The sequence below is a fragment of the Orcinus orca genome, chromosome 8 (assembly GCF_937001465.1).
Source record: "Orcinus orca chromosome 8, mOrcOrc1.1, whole genome shotgun sequence".
Lineage (NCBI taxonomy): Eukaryota > Metazoa > Chordata > Mammalia > Artiodactyla > Delphinidae > Orcinus > Orcinus orca.
Genome location: NC_064566.1, coordinates 10,474,402 through 10,499,237, shown reverse-complemented (window position 1 = coordinate 10,499,237; position 24,836 = coordinate 10,474,402). Strand labels below are relative to the sequence as shown.

The 24,836-nt window shown below is 37.9% G+C and overlaps 1 protein-coding gene across 1 annotated transcript; it reads left to right on the top strand.

Annotated features, from left to right (window-relative positions):
* Nucleotides 1-759: 759 nt before the first annotated feature.
* On the top strand, nucleotides 760-23,895 carry MS4A13 (membrane spanning 4-domains A13). The gene is made up of 6 exons (XM_033408714.1): nucleotides 760-816; nucleotides 2,725-2,865; nucleotides 6,396-6,452; nucleotides 7,416-7,535; nucleotides 15,770-15,865; nucleotides 23,665-23,895. Exons 1-6 carry the CDS (start codon nucleotides 760-762, stop codon nucleotides 23,893-23,895), a joined length of 702 nt encoding a protein of 233 aa, XP_033264605.1.
* Nucleotides 23,896-24,836: the final 941 nt, after the last annotated feature.

Sequence of the window (24,836 nt, the reverse complement as noted above, 5' to 3'; positions counted from 1 at the left end):
AGTATGCCGTGTTAGAAGATGTTAAACAGTGTAATTTCAGATCCAAAAGTGGATAAAATCCCAGAAGGGGATACAATTATGAGCCAAGTTTTTAATGTTCACGTAAGTAAGAAGGTGATTTAAACATCAGGGGAAAATGCAGGAATAGCAGGAAAAAAAAAACAAAACAGGAAGAACCTTTAGGATTGTGGAAGCAACTTTGATAAGTTGTCTCATGGAGGAAAAAGTTCATCTTATAGAAAGAAGAACTAGGTAGCAAGTATGTGTCCGGAAAAAAATCACAAGCTCATGATGAATTTAAGTCCAAGAATTTGGTTTTAAAAATGCAAACATGGCATTATGAGTTACACTGAATTGATTATGAACTGCAAATGAACTGTGAGCAGCTTTACTGAAAATCCTCTAACACTATTCCTTAGGTGTTCTTTATACTTTATCATCCAGAGACACTGTTCACTACTCAGAGAAAATATCTGTAATATATCAATATTTTTTAGTCATAGAGGGAGGCTTTTCAGTTATGGAGACTGTTATTCAGAACAGGTGGATACAAATGGCCTCTAACAATTAAGCCATGGAAAAGCGATTGCTTCAGAGTTCGGGGAGGTGGTTGCAAAACCATAAGAAAAGAAATGAACTTAAGTACTTTCTTTTGAGCAAAGCGTGTATATGTGTTTTGTACTGTTTTTTGTAGACGTTTGCTAATAAAAATATCGCCAAAGATTAGAGACATAATCATCTAGAGGCAATGCTGGTAGTATGGCTCTATGTGCGTGTTGTTCAAAAGTCTCTACAGCAGATTCTCTTGTTTTAGGGGTAAGACTTCGCTTTAACTAAATTCAGGATGATGCACTATTTCTATTTAATAAGGAATATTCTTGAATCTGGAGAGCAGCAGTTTTGGTTAAGTCAAAAGGGTAAACGTTTTTGGGTTTTTAAAAAAATATTGATAGCCTTCTACAAATGTGATCTCATTGCCCTTTATAAACAGATATGTGCTTAGATATGTGTACTGACTAAATATACACAGAGCAATGGATAAATCAAAAAAGTAATAAAAGAAAAAAAGATTTTTTTAAGTGTGAGAGAGATGTATCACTGATCTTTTTAATTACTATATTGATGTCTATGCAGTAGGACTATTATTATTAATTTGTCTTTTCTATTAAAGTAGAGACAGAGTTTATCTAGCTCTCTTAATAAACACCAAGGAATTTCAAATGTCACTTCTGAGGGGGAAAAAATTTTTCCCACTGGATGTGAACTTCTCCTTTGAATTTGGCTACTGTATAGACCAGTTATCTAAGTCTCCTACCTGACTTGTTCAGCAGAGATTCTTAACCTCTTTCAAGTCACAGACTTCCTTGGGCATAGGAAGAAAGCTCTGCATCTTTTCCCCAGACTCATATACATATCATAATCCTTTGCACTCATTTATGTGTGTGGAAAGGGAAGCATATGACCTCCTAGAACCCATTCATTGGCTCTAGGTTAAAAATACTTTTTAAATGGGAAAAGTCATTTTGTCCTTCTCCAGATACTAGCAGCCTTGCTTTCTTGTAAGAGCCCTTTACAAGATTTGGCTACTTAGGTATTTCTTAGTTTTATATAGAAAAGCTGCAGTCCATATAAAAGTAGACACTATTTCTCAAGCCCACTCCCTCCTTTTATAGTTAACAGAAAGTCATGTGGAATTATTGTTCTTGGTACTGACGTGCTTGTTCAGGAGGTATTTACTGGGTACCTGCTCTATGCTGGGCACCATGTTAGAGGCTGGTGACAACAGTGGAACGACTAAAGTCCAGGCTCTCAAGGATTTTGAGATCTAGTAAAGGATTTTCTCCCAGTCAGATCCAAAGAACCTTTGAAAATAATTTCATTCTTCCAAATTTGATTCAGAGGAAACCTTAAAATCTGAATCTAAATGCATAAGTTTGTTACTCCCAAAAAGTGGGTTTTCTATGAAAAAAATTTCTCTAAAACATACCTTTAATATGAGCCAATTGCATTTATGTGTTTCATAGATTACTTGCTTTACAAAGAACTGGAACCATTAAAGTTAAAACATTAAATAGCTTCCTATTAAAGTTTATGAAAGTGAAGATAATGTATCCTCTGAAATTTTTAAGGAGTAATTAAAAATGTGATTCATAGTTGAAAAACCGTTTACATATAAATTCAGAAATTTACTGGTACATATTTACTGGGACGATAATTGTCTTTTTACAAATTAAAGTTGAGTAATAATTCTCCCCTACCAATAGGAAGACCTTGTGCGAGTAAGTCTACTTTGGGTATTCTTTGTATCTCTGTGTTGACTCTACCTCACCTCAGCATGCTTGTGAAAAAAGATCCATACCAAATGTACCTTGAAGGAAAAGAAGTAACCTCAGTATTCTCCTGTCACGTCATTACTTGTTAGGTGGGGAGGATAGCCAGTAGTAGAGTCAGATTGTCAACTTTTCTATGGGAGGATTCACCAGAATTACTATTGAACAGTCTGATTCTCCAAGTATGACTGATTCCCATTTGGTAAACCTCAGTACTTCCTGGTAAGGGCCCTCTTTTTGGACTAACCCATCCAGAAATGTCATAGTTAAGTGCATTTCTATTTTACTTTCATCTTTTGTAAAAAAAATGTTGAATGTTTCTCACAGTCAGCACTTTTTGGAATTATGTTATCACTTACATGGTTTCGATACTAATAGCATTCTCTTCTCATAGGCTATCCAGATTATGATTGCCATCTTTAGTGTTTTCATGTGGTATCTCCTATTGATTTTGTATATAGGACAAATTAAAGGAGTCTTTGGGACATATGAACCTATAACTTACAAAACAGGATGTTCTGTATGGGGAATTATTGTAAGTAGAATATATTTATATTATTTAATCATTCAGTAAATAATATTCGTGCCACTAGTGGAACATAGGGAACAGTTTCTAAACAAAATTTTCAGGAGAGCTAAGTAACTAAATCCCATGTTGGTAATTTATTCAAAATCGGATTTCTTTTTTCAACAAGTATTTTTTAAGCACCTTTAATTTACCAGTGCTATTACAAGAGATGTAGATATAGGAGTGAATACACAATGACAACCATAGGTTGGATTGTCCTTAGATGTGTGAAAGACAGAATCTTAAGCATAATCTCCATTAGCATGGTTAATTTTCGTATTTAGGGTCTTTACCTTAGGTTCCTCACACAATGAGTCTATACTCACAAATTTTCTAAATTTGTCATCACCTGCACTCTTCTGTGGTTTCTTACAGCCATAAGGTAGTAGGAAAGTCTGCAGAGTATGACATCCTGAAAGCCAAGTGAACAAAGAAATAGAGAAAGATCAACTATATTAAATCGTGTTATGTTGTCAAATAAGACAAGGGCTGAGAATCGACCATTGGGTTTAGCAATATGGAGGCCAGTACTAAGCATGACAAATAGTATCATCGGAAGGTGGGGCAAAAGCCTGATTGGAATTGGTTTAAAAAATAATGAGAGAGACCCAGCGGTCCAGTGGTTAAGACTCTGCCTTCCAATGCATGAGGCGTGGGTTCGATCCCTGTTCAGGGAACTAAGATCCCACATGCCGTGGGGGAGGCCAAAAACTTAAAAAATGAAATAAAATTAAAAAATAAAAAATAATGAGAGGAGAGGAATTAGTCAGCAAATACAGACAACTCCTTTAAGGGCTTTGGTGTAATGTGGTATAGAGGAATGAGGTAGTAGTTGAGGGAAACTTGGGTCAGGGCAGGGTTTGCTTGTTTGTTTCAGTAGGTTGTTTCATGTCTTTTGCTGAAGGGACTGAACCAGAAGAGATAAAATTGATGATATATGAGATAAATGGGGGGAGGAAGGGATTATTAGAATCATGGACTTGGGTAGGCAAGAAATGAAGCATTTTAATACACAAATAGCTAGGAGTATGGACAGTTGATCTCTAGCAGTGGTTCTCAACTAGAGGTGATTTTTCCCCTCAGAGGACATTGGGTGATGACATTTTTGGTTTTCACAGCTGTGGGTGTACATCCAGTAAGCAGAGGCCAAGGATGCAGCTAAACATCCTCTAATGCACAAGACAGCCCCCAACAAAAAATTATCCACCTCTAATGTAAATAGTGGCCAGGCAGGTTAACAGGAGGGAAGGTAGGGGACCAGAGAGAAAGGACAAATTTTATAGGTAGGTAGTCGGGTGTTGGGAGCTTGTGGAACTTTTCTTCTGATGACCTCAAATATCTCAGTAATTTAGGAAGCAAGATCATGATCTGAGAGTGTGAATGGAGAATGGATTGGTTGTTTGAGGAGAGAGAAGAGAATAGGAAGTAGTCATCTAGGAAAAGCAAGAGAGAGTATATGGATTGTGGAAAAGTAGTAAGACTTTCATGCAGCATTAAGGACTCACTTAAGCTTTTAGAACGTGATTGTCTAGTGAGATGGGTCAAGATGGTTATGTACATCTTTCTCAGGCCATGTTCAGCTGATGGACACAGGCATGTAGTAAGAAGGACAACTGCATTTAATCAAGATTTTGGTTTAACCATACAACTGTGACCAAACAAGAAAGGTGCAAAGGAGTTGAGAGTGTATAAAAATGAGCGTTTTTAATAGCTGACCATGGGCTTGAAGCTGGTGAAGGAAAGAATATAACAGAAGTAAGGGGCTCAGATTATAGCTCCAGAGGGGGTCAAAGGATTGTTAGAGTTGCAATACTGCAGGTTGTGAGCTAGAAAGATGGGAGGTGGTGGACAGCGTGAGATCATTAAAATTGAGATTTGAAAAGTGTTGCACCTATTCACAGAAATAAGTACAAGAGAATGAACCTGGGAGTGAGTGACTGAGATAAGATAGAGTCAAAGGACTAGAGGAGAGAAATTCAAAGAACTACAAGCCCAGGTTATAAGAAAGATCGTGTAAGTATACTCTGAAATTACCAAGGATTAAGAGGTGTGAGAGAAAAGGTTAGAAAAGAATTAAAATCACCTAGAAGTAGAAGAGTGACCAAGGAGTCAGTAGATGACTTCAACCAGAAGGGATACTGGGTGATAGAACTTTAACCAGAGGGATAGTGGGTGATAGAATCTGGTGACATCTGATTCAAAGCTGGAGGAGAAAGAATGGTTGGAAGTAACAGTAAGGGGCGAGGACACCACTTACCCTTGCTGAGAACCGGTGATAGAAGGGCAGTAGGAGATAAGATGGCCGCCCTTTGAGAGGGCTATAAAGGAAGCAGTGGCCTCTAGGAGAGCCACTGCCTTTGTACATTGGCTTATAGGTGTCAAAGCATTGCCTTGTAAACTAATAGGAGAAAAATAGTCAATTTGCAGATAAAATCCAGATAAATGATTCCTGTCCTTCAATGTTTTTAATCATTCATGTTATAAAAATAGCATGGTTAGCTTCTAGATTAAGTTGTCTAAAATTTCAGTTAAATATAATCCAATGCAAACCTTCTCATTTAGGTCACAAACTTTGAAAGGCATTTTGTAAAGCACGTGGTTTGGTAATCTAGTTAGCACTAGTTTAAAATTCACAAGGTATTTTCACTTTGTATTCTGAGCTAGTTCTTACCTTCACTGTGTACCTTCTTAGAAATCTCAATTTTGCTCCAGAATGAAGTGCTGAGTGTGTAGACTTGTTATCCTTGAGTAATTAGTAAGCGTCAAGTGTGGTCTTCCCGTATGTGGTGTAGAGTATGAATGCTGTTTTTCCACAAATTAGCCTTTGACTTAGATCTTTGTCAAAACCACTGAAACAGATAAGACAAAAGGAATATTTCACAGGGATTGTGCAGCCCACATTCAAACCATATGACATAGCTTTACACTTCTGGGAAATAGGCAAAGTAGCCTGGTATGAAATAATGGAACCTCTTTTTAACAAAACGAACGCAAAAACATGAATAGCAGCTGTTAGGCTAATAGTGGCTACAGTCTCAGTTAAGAGATGTATTTTGTGCAAACGCCATCTGGAATAGATTCAGGGACTACTTTTTTACATCTGGTTTCATACACAGTAATTATAATCAGTGACAGCATCTCAATAGGAAGTATAGCATTAGAAGTAAGAATCGAATGAGTTCAGAAAGCATGCGCAGGTATAAGCAAACTTGGTCCCTGATTCAGGACTGCTCAAGTCGTCTTTGGCATATTCCACAACCCACTGTCTGAATTATGCCCACTGTCCCCTATATGTTTCTGTTATTAGTGACCATACTGTTATCTTCATTACTATAAGATATAAACTTGTCATCACCTCTTCCACTGAAACTTCTTTATATTTTTTTACTCTTAATATTCTAAAAATAATTGACTTAGAAGAGCAAGTTATTAAAAATGTTTTTTAAGTTGATGAGCATTGTCAATGAGTATTTATAAATATATGTTTTTATATCCAGTTTATCATTTCAGGAGTCTCCATAATAAGAGTAGCAAGGCATCCACCTCCACGCCTGGTAAGTTAAAATGTTTACGGTACCCTAGAAATCGCTTGTCACAAAGCTAAGTAGGTTTTAGAGAAAAGACAGTGGGCATTAAACAGTGAAGGAATCTACCCTACCTGTAAAATAAATGAAGGAATTAATTGAAAATCTAGGAGCATATAATTTAATGTAGACAAACATGCTGTATTAGTTACAATCATATTATATAAAGGTTTCTAAGTTTAAGTGTGGAGTTTTTTTTGGTTTGGTGTTCTACTTTCTTTTAACATTGTGTGAATTTTACCGTTAGAAAATAATTTAATAGCACCTAATGCCTTTCTATATAGACATAATTCTGCTGTAAAACTTCATTTTCCTAACTCCAGTTTGGGAACACAATTGAACCTTGCAGCAAAATAGAAAATCTGTTCAGAATAAAGATCCATCTGTAGTACAGGTGGAAAGATATTGGGAAGGAAAAAAACCTTAGAATCTTAGAGCTAAAAGATACCTTAGAAATTAATTAGTCTGCTCTCATAATTGTACAGATAAAAAACTAATATCCAAAGCTATTGATGGATTTCCCTAGAGAATGAAAACCCAGGATTAAAATTCATTGAATCCTTTTTGGCCTGTTCCTACAAGCAGTCATTTTTCATCTTTTTTTTCTTTTTACAGCGGAACTCCTTTTGTTCAAATCATCTATTATAAGCGTTTCTTCCAACTGACTCAGAAGATTGTAAAATATAATACTTTTGAGCCCAAATGGAAGAGTGACGCTTATTGGTGTGATGATATTTCAATGTTTCCTCCAGATTAACTGGGTTTCTTATAAAACAGAAAAAGGTTTTACTCTGATGGCAAATATACCAACACTTCTAAAGCTTCAGAAACTAGATCAAAGTTTTAACTAGATTTTTTTTTCAGCAATACAAACTGTTTAACCAAGTTGTTTATTCTGAGTATCATAACTCATAACCTATATCTTCTTTTCAGCTTACATGTACTATGATCACGAACATCTTAGGCATAATTGTTGCAGTTATTGCAGTGGTTCTAACAGTAATGGAGTTGTCTTCTTTTGAGTCTGTGTCGTATAGGAATTACGGACAAGCGGTAAGTGACCAATTCTATAGGAACATCTTAATTTCAAAATTATTCTTTTCAGAGATTTTGAAGCCTGAGGAGGTAAAATAAGGCTTTTTTTGGCCCCCATGAAATTCTTTGATTTAGTAGTAAGCTCTTGATTGAAAGTTTTAATTCAAAAATAACTCTAACATATTTTTTTGTAAATATTAATAGGATGTTTGAAATCTTGACATGCCCAATTAAAATAAAGTAAAAAATTTGAAGACGTCAGTGATAAGTTATATATATAGTAGGATATACATATACATACATGTGTATGTATACATATATGTATACACACATTAGGATGATTCTCTTAATGAAAGAAAAGTGTAATCCTAGACGTTAAAACCATTCCCGGGCTTCCCTGGTGGCGCAGTGGTTGAGAGTACGCCTGCCGATGCAGCGGACTCGGGTTCGTGCCCCAGTCCGGGAAGATCCCACATGCTGCGGAGCGGCTGGGCCCGTGAGCCATGGCCGCTGAGCCTGCGCGTCCGGAGCCTGTGCTCCGCAACAGGAGAGGCCACAACAGTGAGAGGCCCGTGTACCGCCAAAAAAAAAAAAAAAAAAAAACCATTCCCCAAAATCAACAAAAGAATTCTGCTGTTGGTGCGTATAGTAGTTGGAATTGTATACAGCTACTCATGTCTGGTTTAACATAGATATTTTCATGTGTAGCCTATTTTTGTGTCTCACATGAATTTTGCTTTAAGTCCTCAAATGCCAAATGTGTATGAATCTGCCTTGCTTCCATTTAATTAAACATCCAATCACATACTTTGTACCAGCAAAATAACTATATTTCTTTTTAAGATAGTAACGTTCTCCAGTAAATGTGAATATCTTTACTGATATTACAGTAGATTTATTTCCGTTGTGTTGACTTTAAATTCGAATAACAGAATATTAGTGCTGCAAAAGACTTCAGCAATAATTATAAAAATCTTCCATTTAAATTGAGAAGGGATTGGAGTGGAGCTCCTCTTTGTTACTGAACAACAGAATAAAACAAATGACAATTTGAAATTTTAACTCAAAATAATTCTGAGTAGAAGGCTCATTCTAGATGAGGGATAAACTTCCTTCTCCTCCGCTATAGACCCTGTCTCCATACCTGCAATATATTCTAAAGGGGGCCATTAGATGAAGGAATCCAAACATGGAGAACAAAACTAGAAGACAATAAGATGATGAGAGAAGATGCAGTAATACCTCCACATAGATTGTCTGTCATGAATGATGTATTGATTTAAATAAGCATGCATCAGATTTTCCCTGTAAATTGTAAGAAAATTTTTCATTTGCCCTGGAAGTCCAATCTACGTATCTTCAATTCTTATTTCAGGGGCAGAGATAGGGAGGGGTGGAATTAGTAAGTATAGAATTGTTTCAAGTTATGTTAGCTTACCACTCTTACTCATAAGCTTATCATCTTAGCTTAAGATAATATGGCACAATTGCCAAGACTTACCTTTGCAAACAGTATTACAAACCATTGTACACTGTATGTGTCTGACATGAACTCAGTAGTAATGATCAATTTCACAATCTCCCAAACACAAGTTTCAGCTTCCTTTGCTGTGATCAGTTACACAAAATGAATTTATATACTGTCTTTTCCTAGAGGCCTTATAGAATTATATACCTACATTTTCTAAGGCAACCAATATTTTACAAGATTTTTCATATGCCAGCTTTCTAACATAAACAAGTGGCTTGGCGAAATCCACAAACTCATCAAGTTATCAGTGTTCTCAGGAAAGTTTAGCTATTCCCCAAAAGTTCATGCCTCTGAAAAATACTTCTCATACAATAAATCCAGAGCTAGACTGCCTTTGTTCAGATACTACCTTTCATATTCACTAACTGTGTGACCCCTTGGACAAGTTTCTTAACTTCCCCGTTCTTTAGTTTCTTTGTGTAACGGAGAAGATGCTATCACATATCTATTAGTTAACTGCTCTGTCTCTCCCAAACTCCAAGCCTGTTGTTCTTATGTTCTAATGACTTTTCTACTTGGATATGCTTCTGTCATCATCATCTCAAACTCAAAGTATATACAGTGGAAAATGTTTACCTCCTCAAAAGTACTATACTGCAAGACTCCTTATTTCAGTGTCCTGGGCTCAAAACCTTGATGTAATCCTCACCCTTATCTTTTCACTGTCTTCCCAACTGCCAAGTACCGTTTATCATTTACTTAAATTTTTATTAATTAGGGATCTTTTGGTTGTGACAAGAAATACAGCCCAAATTGACTCCCCAAAAAAGGACACTTACTGACTTAAGCTGGATTTAAGAGGCTTAAGTTATGTGTTGAGAACTCAGTCACTCTTTCTGTTCTTTTCCTATTTGAACTTCTCTGGCACACAACTTGCCACTTTCAGGGGAAGAGTTTGAGAATAACACTAACGCACATAAATTACGGAGTGTGGGCAAAATTACTTTTTACAGTCTTGCCAACTAAGAGGTCACAAGTACTTCCCACCTAAAATGCTATGATTCTGTTTCTGTCAGTAAAATTAAATGAGAATTCTTTACTTTGCCATTTCAAACTCCCTACAGTCTTTTCTTTATCTTCCTGTTAATATCATCATGAATGAACACTTTACCTGAATTAAACTTGCTTTATCATTTTCTCAAAAAATGTTATGTTCATTCTTGCATTCAGTTTTTTGCTCACATTATCAAACTGTAGGTCATGTGATATATAATTTAGCCTTATTATTGGTTTTTTTAATGTCTCCATTTCTTAAGTATTTTGTCACACTCTTTTTACCGTTTTTTTTTTTTTTTTTTTTTTTTTTTTGCGGTACGCGGGCCTCTCACTGTTGTGGCCTCTCCCATTGCGGAGCAACAGGCTCCGGACGCGCAGGCTCAGCGGCCATGGCTCACGGGCCCAGCTGCTCCGCGGCACGTGGGATCTTCCCAGACTGGGGCACGAACCCGTGTCCCCTGCATCGGCAGGCGTACTCTCAACCACTGCGCCACCAGGGAAGCCCCACACTCTTAATTTATGTTATTAAATTCTTTCTGAAACAAAATAGGTTACAAAGAAACAAGTAAACTAAAGCTGCCTAGAATATTGCTTTCCTCCTTCATTTTTCTTAGTCTTTATTTCAAAGGTCTTACCTCTTTACAAAGCCTTCCTAGATATGAATGGCTTAAGGTGAGTGTCCTATCCCGTATAATTGTTGATCAAGTTCTTATCCATTTGGACATCTTTAACCTTATCATATGTTACCTTATATTATCTTTCTATATTTTCTATTGAATATAAACTGAGAAATCAGGAATTTTTTGTCATTTCATTCTTACCATCTAATCTCTACCACCTAATAATTTCTTGCATATAAAAGATATTAAATAAACCCAACAGAAAAAGGGGGGAAGATGAAGGAATTGAAGGAGAGAGAATTATGATGTTATTCTTTCTAGGTCAGAATATCATTCTTGTCTTTCCACAGCCAGCACAGAAACTACATTTATTTTCAGGCTTAGTACCAAATCATCATCCTCATATGTAGTTGAAAGTACCTTTCCAACAGCAACAAAAGGGATCTGCTTTATTTATCCCAGAAATCACAATCACCTTATACTTCCGAGTGAAATGTTTCTTTTTGAATTTATCCATTCTTCCATCTGATACTATAGCAGTTTCTGTGTGAGATTTTTACACACGTAAATTTAAGTAAGTTTGTAATTAATAATGGCTGTTTTAATGATGAGAATCGCTTGATAAAATCTCCTGGTAGCCCTCTTATCATTGGAGACAGAATAGCTAAATCTTGTTGACTGAAGAGTTTGGATAGTAAGCTGTGCCAGAGACTCTAGCGAAGAGAATGAGGATGAAGCGTTGCAAGAATTGAGACAAGACGGCTGAGTGATGAAGGTCAAGAATGAAAGCTGTACTTAATGAATTGGGGGAATGAAAGCTAGGAAAGCGAAGCAGAAGACACAGGCGTAGGAATGCCTGTGGAAGTCAAACGGTGAAAGAGGCTTATTTATTCTTCTGTTTCCCTTTTCCTTGACTCTCACATTAGGAGCTCCTTCCATGACCATATCTGCACTTACTAAAGATAACAATGCAAGTGAGGGCAGTGTGTCCTCTGGGCTTTTCCACAATCTGGGCAGAGGGCCGATCTCTATGTGCTTCCTCTCTGCTTCTTCAGGTTTTCCTGGGTTCTTAGCTGAGAGAACCGCATAAGGACTGGGCACTTTTCTGCATGAACGCTCCTCTAGGCAACATCTTGCTTTGGTCATTAGCGCCAAGGCCTGGCCCCACTGAACAGCCTGTAGGCTCCAGTGTTGGCATGGCTCAGGCCAAACAACTAACTAGGCGGGGGACACAGCCCCACCCACCTGCAGACAGGCTGCCTAAAGACATCCTGAGCCTACAGCCACGTCTAGACATGCCCCTTGACACAGTCCTGCCCACCAGAGGGCCAAGACCCAGCTCCACCCCCCAGTAGGCAGACACTGGCCCCTCCTGCCAGGAAGCCTGTACAAGCCTCTAAACCAGCTTATTAACACACTAGGTGGCAGACACCAGAAGCAAGAAAACTATGATTCTGCAGCCTGCAGAAATGACTCCACAACACAGATCAGAAACTACGCTGGGACCAGCTGGCCCCTGGCCCTCGGATGATGAGAGGGGAGTGTACTGCTAGGATACATAGGACATCCCCTACAGAGGGCCACTTCTCCAGGGTTGATAAATGTAGCTAACCTACCATGTACATAAAAATACAAATAGAAATTTAAACAAAATGAGACAGCAAAGGAGTGTGTTCCAGAGGAAGAAACAAGATAAAACCCCAGAAGAACAACTAAGTGAAGTGGAGATAAGCAGTCACACAAGAAGTAGTTCAGAATAATGATTGTAAGTATGATCCAAGAACTCAGGGAAAGTATGTACAGAGGGAAAAGTTACAAGAAGTTTTTAACAAAGAAAATATAAGGAACAACCAAACAGAGTTGAAGAATATAATAACTGAAATGAAAAACTTACTAGAAGGAATCAAAAGCAGAATAAATGAGGCAAAAGAACGGTTCAGTGAGCTGGGAGACAGAGTGGTTGGTGGAAATCACTGCCATAGAAAGGAAAAAAGAAGAAAGAATGAAAAGAAATGACAGTTTAAGAGACCTCTGGGACAACATCAAATGCACCAACATTTGCATTATAGGGGTCCCAGAAGGAAAAGAGAAAGAGAAAGGGCCAGAGAAAATATTTGAAGAGATAATAGCTGAAAACTTCCCTAAAGTGGGAAGGGAAGCAGTCACCCAAGTCCAGGAAGCGCAGAGAGTCCCAAGGAGGAACATGCCAAGATGCATAGTAATCAATTGACAAAAAGTAAGATAAGAGAAAATATTAAAAGCAACAGGGGAAAAGCAGCGAATAACATACAAGGGAATTCCCATAAAGCCAGCAGCTGATTTTTCAGGAGAAACTCAGCAGGACAGGAGGGAGTGGCATGATGTATTTAAAGTGATGAAAGGGAAAAACCTACAACCAGGAATACCCTACCCAGCAAGGCTCTTGTTCAGATCTGATGGATAAATCAAAAGCTTTACACACAAGCAGAAGCTAAAAGAATTCAGCACCACCAAACGTGTTTTACAACAAAGGCTAAAGGAATTTGTCTAGGCAGAAAAGAAAAGGCCACAACTAGAAACAAGAAAATTACAAAATGGGAAAGCTCACTGGTAAAGGCAAACATACAGTAAAAGTAGGAAATCATCCACACACAAGTATGAAGTAGTAATTGTGAGAGAAAGAAAGTACAAATAGAGGATATTTTAAATGCACTGGAAATTAAGAGGTGAGCAATTTAAAACAATCATGGATATATACATAGACTGCTATACCAAAAATGTATAATACATATACACACAAAAAAGAAAAAGGAATCCAAACATAATGCTAAAGAAGAGAACAAAAGAGGAAACAAAACAAAAAAAGACCTACAAAAACAAATCCAAAACAATTAACAAAATGGCAATAAGAACAAACATATCAATAAGTACCTTAAATGTAAGCAGATTAAATGGTCCAACCAAAAGAAATAGACTGGCTGAATGGATACAAAAACAAGATCTGTATATATGTTGTCTACAAGAGACCCACTTCAGATCTAGAGACACATACAGACTGAAAGTGAGGGTATGGAAAAAAGGGATTCCATGCAAGTGGAACTCAAAAGAAAGCTGGAGTAGCAATACTTATATCAGACAAAATAGACTTATACTAAAGACAGTTACAAGGAACAAAGAAGGACACTACGTAATGATCCAGGGATCAATCCAAGAAGAAGATACAACAATTGTAAATATATAATACATGCACCCAACATAGGAGCACCTCAGTATGTATAAGGCAAATGTTAACAGACATAAAAGGAAAAATTGACAGTAGCACAATAATAGTGGGGGACTTTAACACCCCACTTACATCAATGGACAGATCACCCAGACAGAAAACCAATAAGGAAACAGGCCAGACACATGAACATTAAATGACACATTAGGCCAGACAGACTTAACTAATATTTATAGAGCATTCCATCCAAAAGTTGTAGAATACACATTCTTTTCAAGTGCATGTGGAACATTCTCCAGGAGAGATCACATGCTGGGCCACAAAGCAGGCCTCGGTGAACTTAAGAAAATTGAAATCATATCAACCATCTTCTCTAATCACAAGGCTATGAGATTAGAAATAAACTACAAGAAAAAAACTGCAAAAAACACAAACATGGAGGCTAAACAATATGCTACTAAACCAACAGATCACTGAAGAAATGAGAGGAAATAAAAAAAAAATCCTAGAGACAAATGAAAACAAAAACATGACGATCCAAAAAACCTATAGGACGCAGCAAAAGCAGTCCTAAGAGGAAAGTTTATAGTGAAACAAACTTAGGAAACAAAAATCTCAAACAACTAACCTTATGCCTAAAGCAACTAGAGAAAGAAGAACAAACAAAACCCAAAGTTAGTAGAAGGAAAGAAATCATAAACATTAGAGCAGAAATAAATGAAATAGAGACTAAGAAAACAATAGAAAAGATCAATGAAATGAAAAGCTGGTTCTTTGAAAAGATAAACAAAATTGATAAACCTTTAGCCAGACACGAGAAAAAAGAGGAGAGGGCCCAAATCAATAAAATTAGAAAATTGGAGAAGTTAAAACTGACACCACAGACATACAAAGGCCCATAAGAGACTACTACAGGCAACTAAATGCCAATAAAATGGACAACCAAGAAGAAATGGGCAAATTCTTAGAAAGGTACAAGCTCCCAAGATTGAACCAAGAAGAAATAGAAAATATGAACAGACCAATTACAAATACTGAAATTAATCTGTGATTTGAAAACTTACAATAAACAAAAGTCCAAGACCATATGGCTTCACAGGTGAATTCTATGAAACATTTGGAGAAGAGTTAACACCTAATCCTCTGGAACTATTCCAAAAAATTGCCGAGGAAGGAACACTTCCAAACTCACTGTTTGAGGCCGTGATCACCCTGATACCAAAACCAGATAAAGATACCACACAAAAAAAGAAAATTACAGGCCAATATTACTGATGAACATAGACACAAAACTCCTGAACAAAATACTAGCAAACTGAATCCAACAATACATTAAAAGGATCATACACCGTGATCAAGTGGGATTTATCCCAGGGATACAAGGATTTTTCAATATCCACAAATCAATCAGTGTGATACATTATATTAACAAATTAAAGAGTAAAAACTATACGATCATCTCAATAGATACAAATGAACTTATTTACAAAACAGAAATAAACTCACAGACAGAGAAAACAAACTTATGGTACCAAAGGGGAAAGGGAGGGGGTGAAGGATAAATTAGGAGTTTGGGATTGATGTGTACACACTACTAAATATAAAGTAGATAACCAACAAGGACCTACTGTGTAGCATGGGTAACTGTACTCAGTATTCTATAGTAACCTATAAGGGAAAAGAATCTGCAAAAGAATATATATATATATATATATATATATATATATATATATATATAAAAAATACACATATACATATATACACATATATGCATATATAACTGAAGCACTGTGCTGTATACCTGAAACTAACACAACATTGTAAATTATACTTCAATAAAAAAATCGTTCTAATTTTTACAGAAGATGATAATGCAAAATGTCTCCCTATTTTCTAGTTTCAGAAACTTGGGAGAGAAATTTCACATCTTTTACTGGGCCTCTACCCCTTGGAATTGTGTATTGCTTTCACATACACGATCTTCGGCTGTGTTGGTTTGGTAAGTTTTGATGTAACCCTCTGGCAAATCTAGAGATGTAGATTTCTAGTAAGCACACTCTAGGAGGAGATGAAGTGTTCTGATACAATATGTTTGGAACTAATAAAAATAGAATTTGTGATAATATCTACTTTTTAAATTTTTTCTTTTTTGTTTATAAAATTACAAAAGTAATATGTGAAACTGAATATTAAAATGTAAAAAAATTGTAGAGTAAAATGTTATTCTCTTAATACAGTCCCCATCATGCTCACATATCAAAATCTATACAAAAAGGCATGCACACACATACACACACTTTTCTTTCTTACTAATTGTGTGATCATCTTATTTTGTTACATGCTTTTTTTCCTCAGCTATCATAAACATCTTTCCATTGTAAGCATATGTAAACAATGCCTTTTAATAGCATCATAGTTTTCCTTAGTATTTATTTTAACATTTCCTTTATTGCTGCTGCATATTTAACTTCTTTCCAGTTTAAGTTATAAACAATGATGCAGTGAACATCCCACTACATATATCTTTGCATACAAGGCTAGTATGTCTGTAGGTGGTTGCTTCCTAGAAGTGTAATTGCAAGTTTAATAACATCCCAAAATGCTGTATTAATTCACAGTCCCACAAAAGTTGATGAGACGTTTCCTCTCAACCTTAAAAAAACGAGATATCTAACACTCATTCATTCTTTCACAAATACTTATGGAGGGCCTCTTATTTACTAGGCAGTGTAATAGGCACTCCGGTTGCAGTGATTAGCAAAACAACATCCCAGCCATCAAGCAGCCTGCACTGCAATGGGAGAGAAAGACAATAAACAAACAAATATATAATAATTTCAGGAAGTGGAAAAGTGTTATAGAGTAAAACAAAACAGTAAGGAGGTAAGGCAAAGATTATTTTACATAGGATGGTAAGGGAAGACCCTCTGAGCAGAGACTAACTGAAGTGCATAAGTAACTATGAGACTACATGAAAAAGGATTTTCTAAGAAAAGGGAATGGTGGGGCTTCCAGAATGGCTGGGTGAGGACATGGCAGATTTCCCTAAAAAGTATAAAACTGGACAGGGCTTCCCTGGTGGCTCAGTGGTTGAGAGTCCGCCTGCCGATGCAGGGGACACGGGTTCATGCCCTGGTCCGGGAAGATCCCATATGCCGCGGAGCGGCTGGGCTCGTGAGCCATGGCCGCTGAGCCTGTGCGTCCGGAGCCTGTGCACCGCAACGGGAGAGGCCACGACAGTGAGAGGCCCGCGTACAGCAAAAAAAAAAAAAAAACCACTCCAGAGGGAAGCTGAGGCAATCAGAATCCAGTCACTAAAATATGTTATCTAAAATATTCATTTTTCAACAACAACATTTGACATGCAAAGGACAGGCAATAGTATCCCGTACACTTGAAAAAAAAAGTCATCAATAGATACAGTTTTTTTGAGGGGACAGGAGAACAAATGTTGGACTTCACAAAGAAAGACTTCAAAGAATTAAAGGAAAACATGTTTAAAGAATTAATGGATGACGCAATGACTCATCAAATAAGAGAATCAATGTCTATTACCTTGATTGTGGCAATGGTATCACTATGTTTGTATACATCAAATAGTACACATGAAATATAGGCAGTTCTTTGTATATCAATTATGCCTCAACGAAGCTGTTAATCTTTTAATAAATAAGAATATCAATAAAAGAGAGTGAAATTATTTAGAAGCACCAAATGGAAATTCTGGAATTTAAAAATACAGTTACTGAAACGAAAAACCCACTAGAGGAGCTCAAGAGCAAACCTGAGCTGACAGAAAGCAAAATCAGCAAACATGATAGACCAATATAGATCATCCAGTCTGAAGAACAGAAAACAAAAATGGGCAGAGCCTCTGAGATTTGGGGGACACCGTCTAGTGCACCAACACATGCATAATGAGAATACCAGAAGGTGGGGGGACAAGAAAAAAACTTGAAGAAGTAATGGCCCAAAATTTCCCAAATTTGAAGAAAAATTCTGTTCTATCCATCTAAGAAGCTCAGTGAGCTCCAGTTAGAATAAACATAAAACGATTCACTCCTAGATGCCTCAGAGCCAAATGGATAAAAGAAAATCTCGAAAGCAGCAGGAGAAAAATGACTTCATGTGCAGTGTCACCACAGTAACAGCTGACTCATCAGAAACAATGGAGGCCTAAAGGTAGGAGGATGGCATGTTCAAGTGCTGGAGGAAAAAAACAGTCAAGCATGAATTCTATATCCTTTAAAACTATCCTTCAAAAGTGAAGGTGAAATAAAGACATACACAAAGATTACAAAGGCACAGAGGAAGGGGAAGGAATACAGCTACATGTGAACAAAGTTTCTGTGTTTTACTGGAATTAAATTAGCATTCCTCTGAAGCAGATTGTGATAAGTTAAAATGCATATTGTAATCCCTGACCAGTGACTAAGAAAATTCCCAAAATTATAGCAAAATAAAATTAACAAAGAAGTTAAGATAATACACAGAAAGTATTTAATTTTAAAAAAAACAAGGAAGAACATAAAAGACATGAGACGTACAGAAAATAGCAAAGCATCAGACGTAAATCCAGCCATTTCAAAAATAACATTAAAATAAAACTACAATGAGATGTTAAGTACCTAACAGAATGACTAAATTTCAAAGTACAGTTCTAAGTGATGGTAATGACTATGGATAAAAGAAATTTCTCACACACTCCTAATTGGCATATACATTACTGCAACAACTTTGAAAATCTTTGGGGCATTATTTACTGAAGGTTAAGCTGTGCATACCCGATCAGTAATTTCAGTCCTTGTTATATACCCAACAGAAATGTGTGTACACATGTAGCAAGATATACTTCCAGGGAAAAAAATAAACATATATATCAGTATTATTCATAATGGTCCCAAAGTGGAAATGCATTCAGTGAGAGGTGAATATATTGAGAAAAAAATTCTACATAGAAATTAAAATGAGCAATAACTACACTTAACAGCATAGATCAATCTCATATATATAATGTTGAATATTGAAAGGCAAATTCAAAAGAATGCATACTTTTTTATTCCATTCATAGGAAGTGTGAAATCAGGCAAAACTAAAGCTAAACTATAATGTTTAGGGAGGGATGGAAGGTGTTGGTAAAATTAGAAAGAAAAGACAGGATTGATTACCTAAAAGTCAAAACGGCATTACTTTCAAGGGAAGGAATGGGTAATAATTGGGAATGTCACGACAAGGTGACTTTTGGGGTGCCGGCATCTGTTCATGTTGCAGAAGACCATAAATATTTTATTATAAAAGTCTGGGAGGGGGCTTCCCTGGTGGCGCAGTGGTTGAGAGTCCGCCTGCCGATGCAAGGGACACGGGTTCGTGCCCCGGTCCGGGAAGATCCCACATGCCACGGAGCGGCTGGGCCCGTGAGCCATGGCCGCTGAGCCTGCGCGTCCGGAGCCTGTGCTCCACAACGGGAGAGGCCACAGCAGTGACAGGCCCATGTACCGCCAAAAAAAAAAAAAATTAAGAGCCAGCCTCTGAAATTGAATGAAAAAGGAAAATAGATTAATGCTACACACACACACACACACACACACACACACACACACACACACACACACACACACACACACACACACACAGAAGTTCTAATGTCTGATAATGGTATCTCCCTACTTACCAGACAATGAGACTCAGGCAAAATGACTTCATATTGCAATGGCAACTTGACCTGTGCTAACCAAAGGAAGAAAGCATGGCATATTTGTAGGACGGCAAGTAGTTTGATGAAGATGAACCATGGTGTCTGTTGGAGAGAAGGTGGGAAGCAAGGCTACACAGTAGACAAGGGGAGAATATGATACAATTTGAATGACACGCTAAGGCATTGGAATTTCAGCCTGTCCGTGGTGGCCCACTGTGGAAACACAGTAAGAAGCATCATCAGGCTTTTGGTTAGTTCCTTGTAGCTGGAATGTGGAGGATCTGAGGTGGCTGTTACTCTAAACATGGGTTATCTAGGTTAGACAATAACTGCAGTTTTCTAGAGGAGAGATGATGCATATTACAACTCGAACAGTGGGAGATGAAGACAAGGAGGAAACGCTGGACATGTACGTGGAAGAGAAAATCAACAGGATTTGGAGATCGGTTATATTTGCAAGTGACACCAGTGCTGGGGTTTGGGAGTTAGCTGGAATAGAGGGAAAAGAAAAGCTTTACAGGAAAATGATGAATTTACATTGGATTGTTCTTTATCTGAGGTGCTTTTGGACAATCTACGTAGAAACATTTATTAGGAAGTTGGAAGTATGAGACTAGGAATTTAGTAGAGAATTCTAACATGGTAATTCAGCTTTTATTTTTATTTTTATTTTTCTATTTTTTTAACATCTTTATTGGGGTATAACTGCTTTACAATGGTGTGTTAGTTTCTGCTTTATAACAAAGTGAATCAGTTATACATACACACATGATCCCATATCTCTTCCCTCTTGCAGTAACTCAGCTTTGAAGGTAGTGCACTCCATATATACAAATGGCATTTCCAGTCCAAAAAGCTCAGGTCCAGCAATCAAATGTCCACAAGAAACCGGGTACAAAATATTACAAAGGAATGGCCAGATGGTGTCTTAGAGAACCCAGGCCCCATCTAACGGCCTTAAAATCAGAGTTAAAAAAAACCAAATCACAATATTAGTCAAATAACAAAACCTCTTAAAGTTTGTAAACTGAATTGTTTAGTCCAAGGGTCTTTCTAATTGTGATTTCTTACAAGAGGGGAAATAGAAGGGACCCTAGGGAAGAATATCATTTAAGACCAAAATATAAGGCCATGGAAAGGAGTCCACAAGGAGTCCACAGAGAACTAGGAGAGAGTCAAATGTTGGAAACTAACGGAAAAGACAGACATGGTGAAAAAGCAAGTTGCTTTAGCCATAATTACTTAAATTAGCTTTAATCGTTTATTTTTAATTTCTACAATTTACAGTAACACTTAAGCATAGATTCTACTACTACCCAGCCACATATGTTCTAAATTTGACTAAAAAAGTAAATATTCCTATATTATCATATATATAATCAATCTTTATTGCTTGCGCTCATTTAGCATCTATTTAGGCATCCACCCTTGTTTTAGACCCTGGGTGTAAACAAAGACAGACAAGACCCCTACTCTAACGGAGCTGAAGGAGAAGATAAATGATACATACGTTTGTTTGTTTTTTAATGAGTTAGCAAGAGAATTTTGGAAGTGTGGCATTAGAAAATGCATTTTGGGAAATGAACAGGATGATGGGAAGAGAGGTGGGGTAGGTAGTTGGCACTATTTTAGATAGGAAATAAATGCTTTTCTAAGAAGGTGATTTTTCAAGCCATTTTCCGAGTCAGAAGACAAGTTGTCTGAGCAGAGGAAATAGAACAAAATCCTGAGAAGGGAAAAGGATTGGCTGGTTTGAGAGGATGGTGTGTCTAGAACTCATTGATTAAAAAGGAAGGTGATTAAGGATGAAGCTGGAAAGATAGGCAGAACCAGCTCACATAGTGCCTTTGTGGCCTTGTTGTTAAGATTTTATGCAAATGTAGAGAAAAGGCATCAAGAAAATGAGCTGAAAGAGGGAAGAGGTTTATAGGAGAGTGAAAAGATCTAGAATAGCTCTAGCCAATAGAAATATAATATGAGCTATGTGTGTAATTTAAAATTTTCTAGTAGCCACACAAGAAAGTAAACAAACAGGTGAAATTAATTTTAATAATATATTTCCTTAACCAAATATCTCAAAACTATTTAGATATTTTACATTCTTTTTATATCAAGTTTTGAAAATTTGGTGTGCATTTTACACTTAAATGCACGCCATTTCACACTTAAAATACATGTCAGTTCAGACAAACTACATTTCAGAGGCTTAACTGCCACATGTGGCTAGTGGCTGCTGGTTTGGGCAGCATGGGTCTTGAAGTTTCAGCAGAATTCACAGAAAATGTATTCAGCATTCACCCTACCCGAGGACTCTTGCTTCCAGAAAGTGAGCAAGTGCTTAGAAAAGTATTGCCCTCAAAACAAAGCAAGGTTTTTCAGGCCAAGGAGGCACAGAATGTTTCTTGTGAAGAGGTTAAAGATGTAAAGGCGACTGTGCCCAATAAAAGGCAGATTTCAGAGGACACAGTCCCACTGTATCCTCACTTCCGTTGATGACTTCAGTTTTTCCCTCTCTTCTGGATCACTCCTACAAGTGTGTAAAGCATGTTAATATTTCTCCTGTTTAAAACAAAACAAAAACCTCTTGACTACTTCTCCCTCTACCTATGACTCCATTTCCTTTCCTTAAAAACAAAACTCAAAAATAACTTTCCATATTGACTATTTGCAGATTATCTCCTCTCATTCTCTCTTGAATCCATTCCAAGTTAGGGTTTGGCCTCTACCTTGCCCCTAAAACTATTCTTGTCAGTGACAGCAGTGACCTCCGTATTGCAAAATCTAATGAGCAATGCTCAGTCCTCATCTTTTTTTTTTTTTTTTTTTTTTTTTTGCGGTATGCGGGCCTCTCACTGCTGTGGCCTCTCCCGTTGCGGAGCACAGGCTCCGGACGCGCAGGCTCAGCGGCCATGGCTCATGGGCCCAGCTGCTCCGCGGCATGTGGGATCCTCCTGGACCGGGGCACGAACCCGTGTCCCCTGCATCGGCAGGCGGACTCTCAACCACTGCGCCACCAGGGGAGCCCAGTCCTCATCTTAATTGACCATCCAGGAGGCTTTTAGCATAATTTTAAAATAATTTTCTTAGATCCAGGGCTCTTCAGGTACCTTTCTGGCCACTCTTTACCTCCTACACTGGATCCTGTTCATCTCCCTGACCTCCTAACACTAATACTCATCACTTCCCTTCACCCTGAACCTTCCCACAAGGTACGCTCCATGAGGTACAGAAATATGTATTTTTTCTTCACTGCTTTTATCCCCAATATGTCAGACCAGTACCTGACACACATTGATGCTTAACAGATAATTTGTTCAATAAATTATACGATATGTAAAAGGCCAAGCACCTAAAGCCTCAACAAACGCTAATTACATTCCCTTACCATAATGTTGTCTTTAGTTAGCCATCAAAGCAAATCATTTATACTCTTAAGCTGGGACTCAGTATAAACGAGAGAGTTTGAATAGAAAACATTTTGTTCATTTATTCACTTCTACTATGTGTCAGACACAGACACAGTGCCTTTACAGACTATTGAGTTGTTTTTTTAAAAAAAAGTTCTCCATGGTACCCGGTATCATGGAATCATGGACATGGCTCTCAAGTTAGGATTCTAATATATTCGGTTTGGGGACCTGATTACAGCATATTTTAAACTTGTATAACCCGATTTCAGTTCTCAGAGTGTGAACTTAGTGTGAACTTAGTTCACACTAACTTAACTTAGTGTGAACATGGGAGATACACAGAAAATATATTATCTCATCGTACAGAAAAACAACCTAAGGAACAGGAAAGAGAAATATTTTGCTCAAGCACTTATGCACCTAATAAAAAGGAGAGTTAAGGACTAGAGCCCAGGTTTGCTGAGCAGTACTCTTCCCTCTACACCTTGTGAAGATTAAAGGTAGAAAGACTTTCGCTGATACAAACCTAGCAGCAAAGTGGAGAGGAGGGCATGTGTTTGATGGACGTCCCTGCAGAGGCAGCCAGGGAAATCAGGCATGGCCCAGATGGTGACGCTAATACAGGCAGCAAAGGGTTTTGTCTATGTTAACTCCCTCCCCCAACATCTCATTCCCTATCCTGGGAGGCTGCAGATCCATCAGAGCTCCAAGGCCCCCACCACGCAGGTGTCCCCGCGGGGCTCCTCGCGCAGCCACGCCCGGAAGCCGAGCTCTTGGTCACAACTGCGGCGTTGGAACCGCGCGGGGGGCGATGAGGGGCACAACCGAGGAAGCAGGACCCACTCGGCAAGTGCTACCGCCAGGACTTACGGAGCCAAAAAGTCCGGAACTGAGGGCATCACCTGCAAGATCACGCCCCTCTAGCTAGCCCTGTGATGAAGTGAATGCAGGGATCCGTGGTCGGTGTAGACCACCCTGAGGGCAGGCATTCCCAACGCAAGTTCTTCTCGAGTTTCAGTTTTGCACCAGTTTCTCTTATTTGCTCCGCAACACAATCCTACAGGGTTTTTTGGCCGCTGAGGAAACACCCTTTGAAAGAATAAATGATATGGGTAAGGACAAGATTTGAACTCAGATTTGACCCTTTCCACTATACCTTTCTACCTCTTCTCCATTTCAAGCGTCGACAGGCCTGCTTAGAGAACTCAAACCTTAAGAGTTCCAGTAAATGGAAGGAAAAGTTTATTCGTGAAGAATTTAAAGACAAAGTCTTAAATTTCAGATACGGCTATAAAGAAGAGGCTGGGAAAACATAAAAAGAGGCAGACATTGGAGACTCAGGAGAGGAGCTTGTGAGAGTGGACTCCATGCGAGAAAAGTTAGAAGACAAAGCGAACTTTTTAAAGACATTTCGGTTGCGAGAAACAGAAGCTATCTCTTACTAGTTTTAGCAAAATGAAGGTATATTTGTTGTAATATATGAACAGATATGATTATATAATGTAAGGGCAAGAAGTTAGCCAGGTTTCCAAAAGAAATTGGAACTAGAACATTGAAAGCCATCCGACACTCAGCAAGTTCTGCTACTTCTCATCTCTTCTTTTCTCTGGGTGTCCTCTCTATTTCTCTCACTCTCCAAACTCACTATCTCTACAACTCTGTCCATTAGGGTAGAGCATGGCACCACCACTGCTCCCAGGGTTTTGCATCTTTCCATCAAGAAATCGGCCTAAACAACCTGAGAAAGAGTATATTATGATCCCACTTTGAGTCAGATGTTCACCTTTGGCCCAGCTAGCTAGGACTAAGGAAAAATTCTCATGGATATTAAGTATGGAGTCTAAGGATAACTGAAATGAGTTCTA

Bases quoted from the DNA above. Each gene is read 5' to 3' on its own strand.
- MS4A13 (XM_033408714.1), top strand. From the start codon at position 760: ATGGCTCTATGTGCGTGTTGTTCAAAAGTCTCTACAGCAGATTCTCTT. The intron at 6,453-7,415 runs GTAAGTTAAAAT...TCTTCTTTTCAG, and splicing joins GGCATCCACCTCCACGCCTG to CTTACATGTACTATGATCAC. The intron at 7,536-15,769 runs GTAAGTGACCAA...TTCTAGTTTCAG, and splicing joins ATAGGAATTACGGACAAGCG to AAACTTGGGAGAGAAATTTC.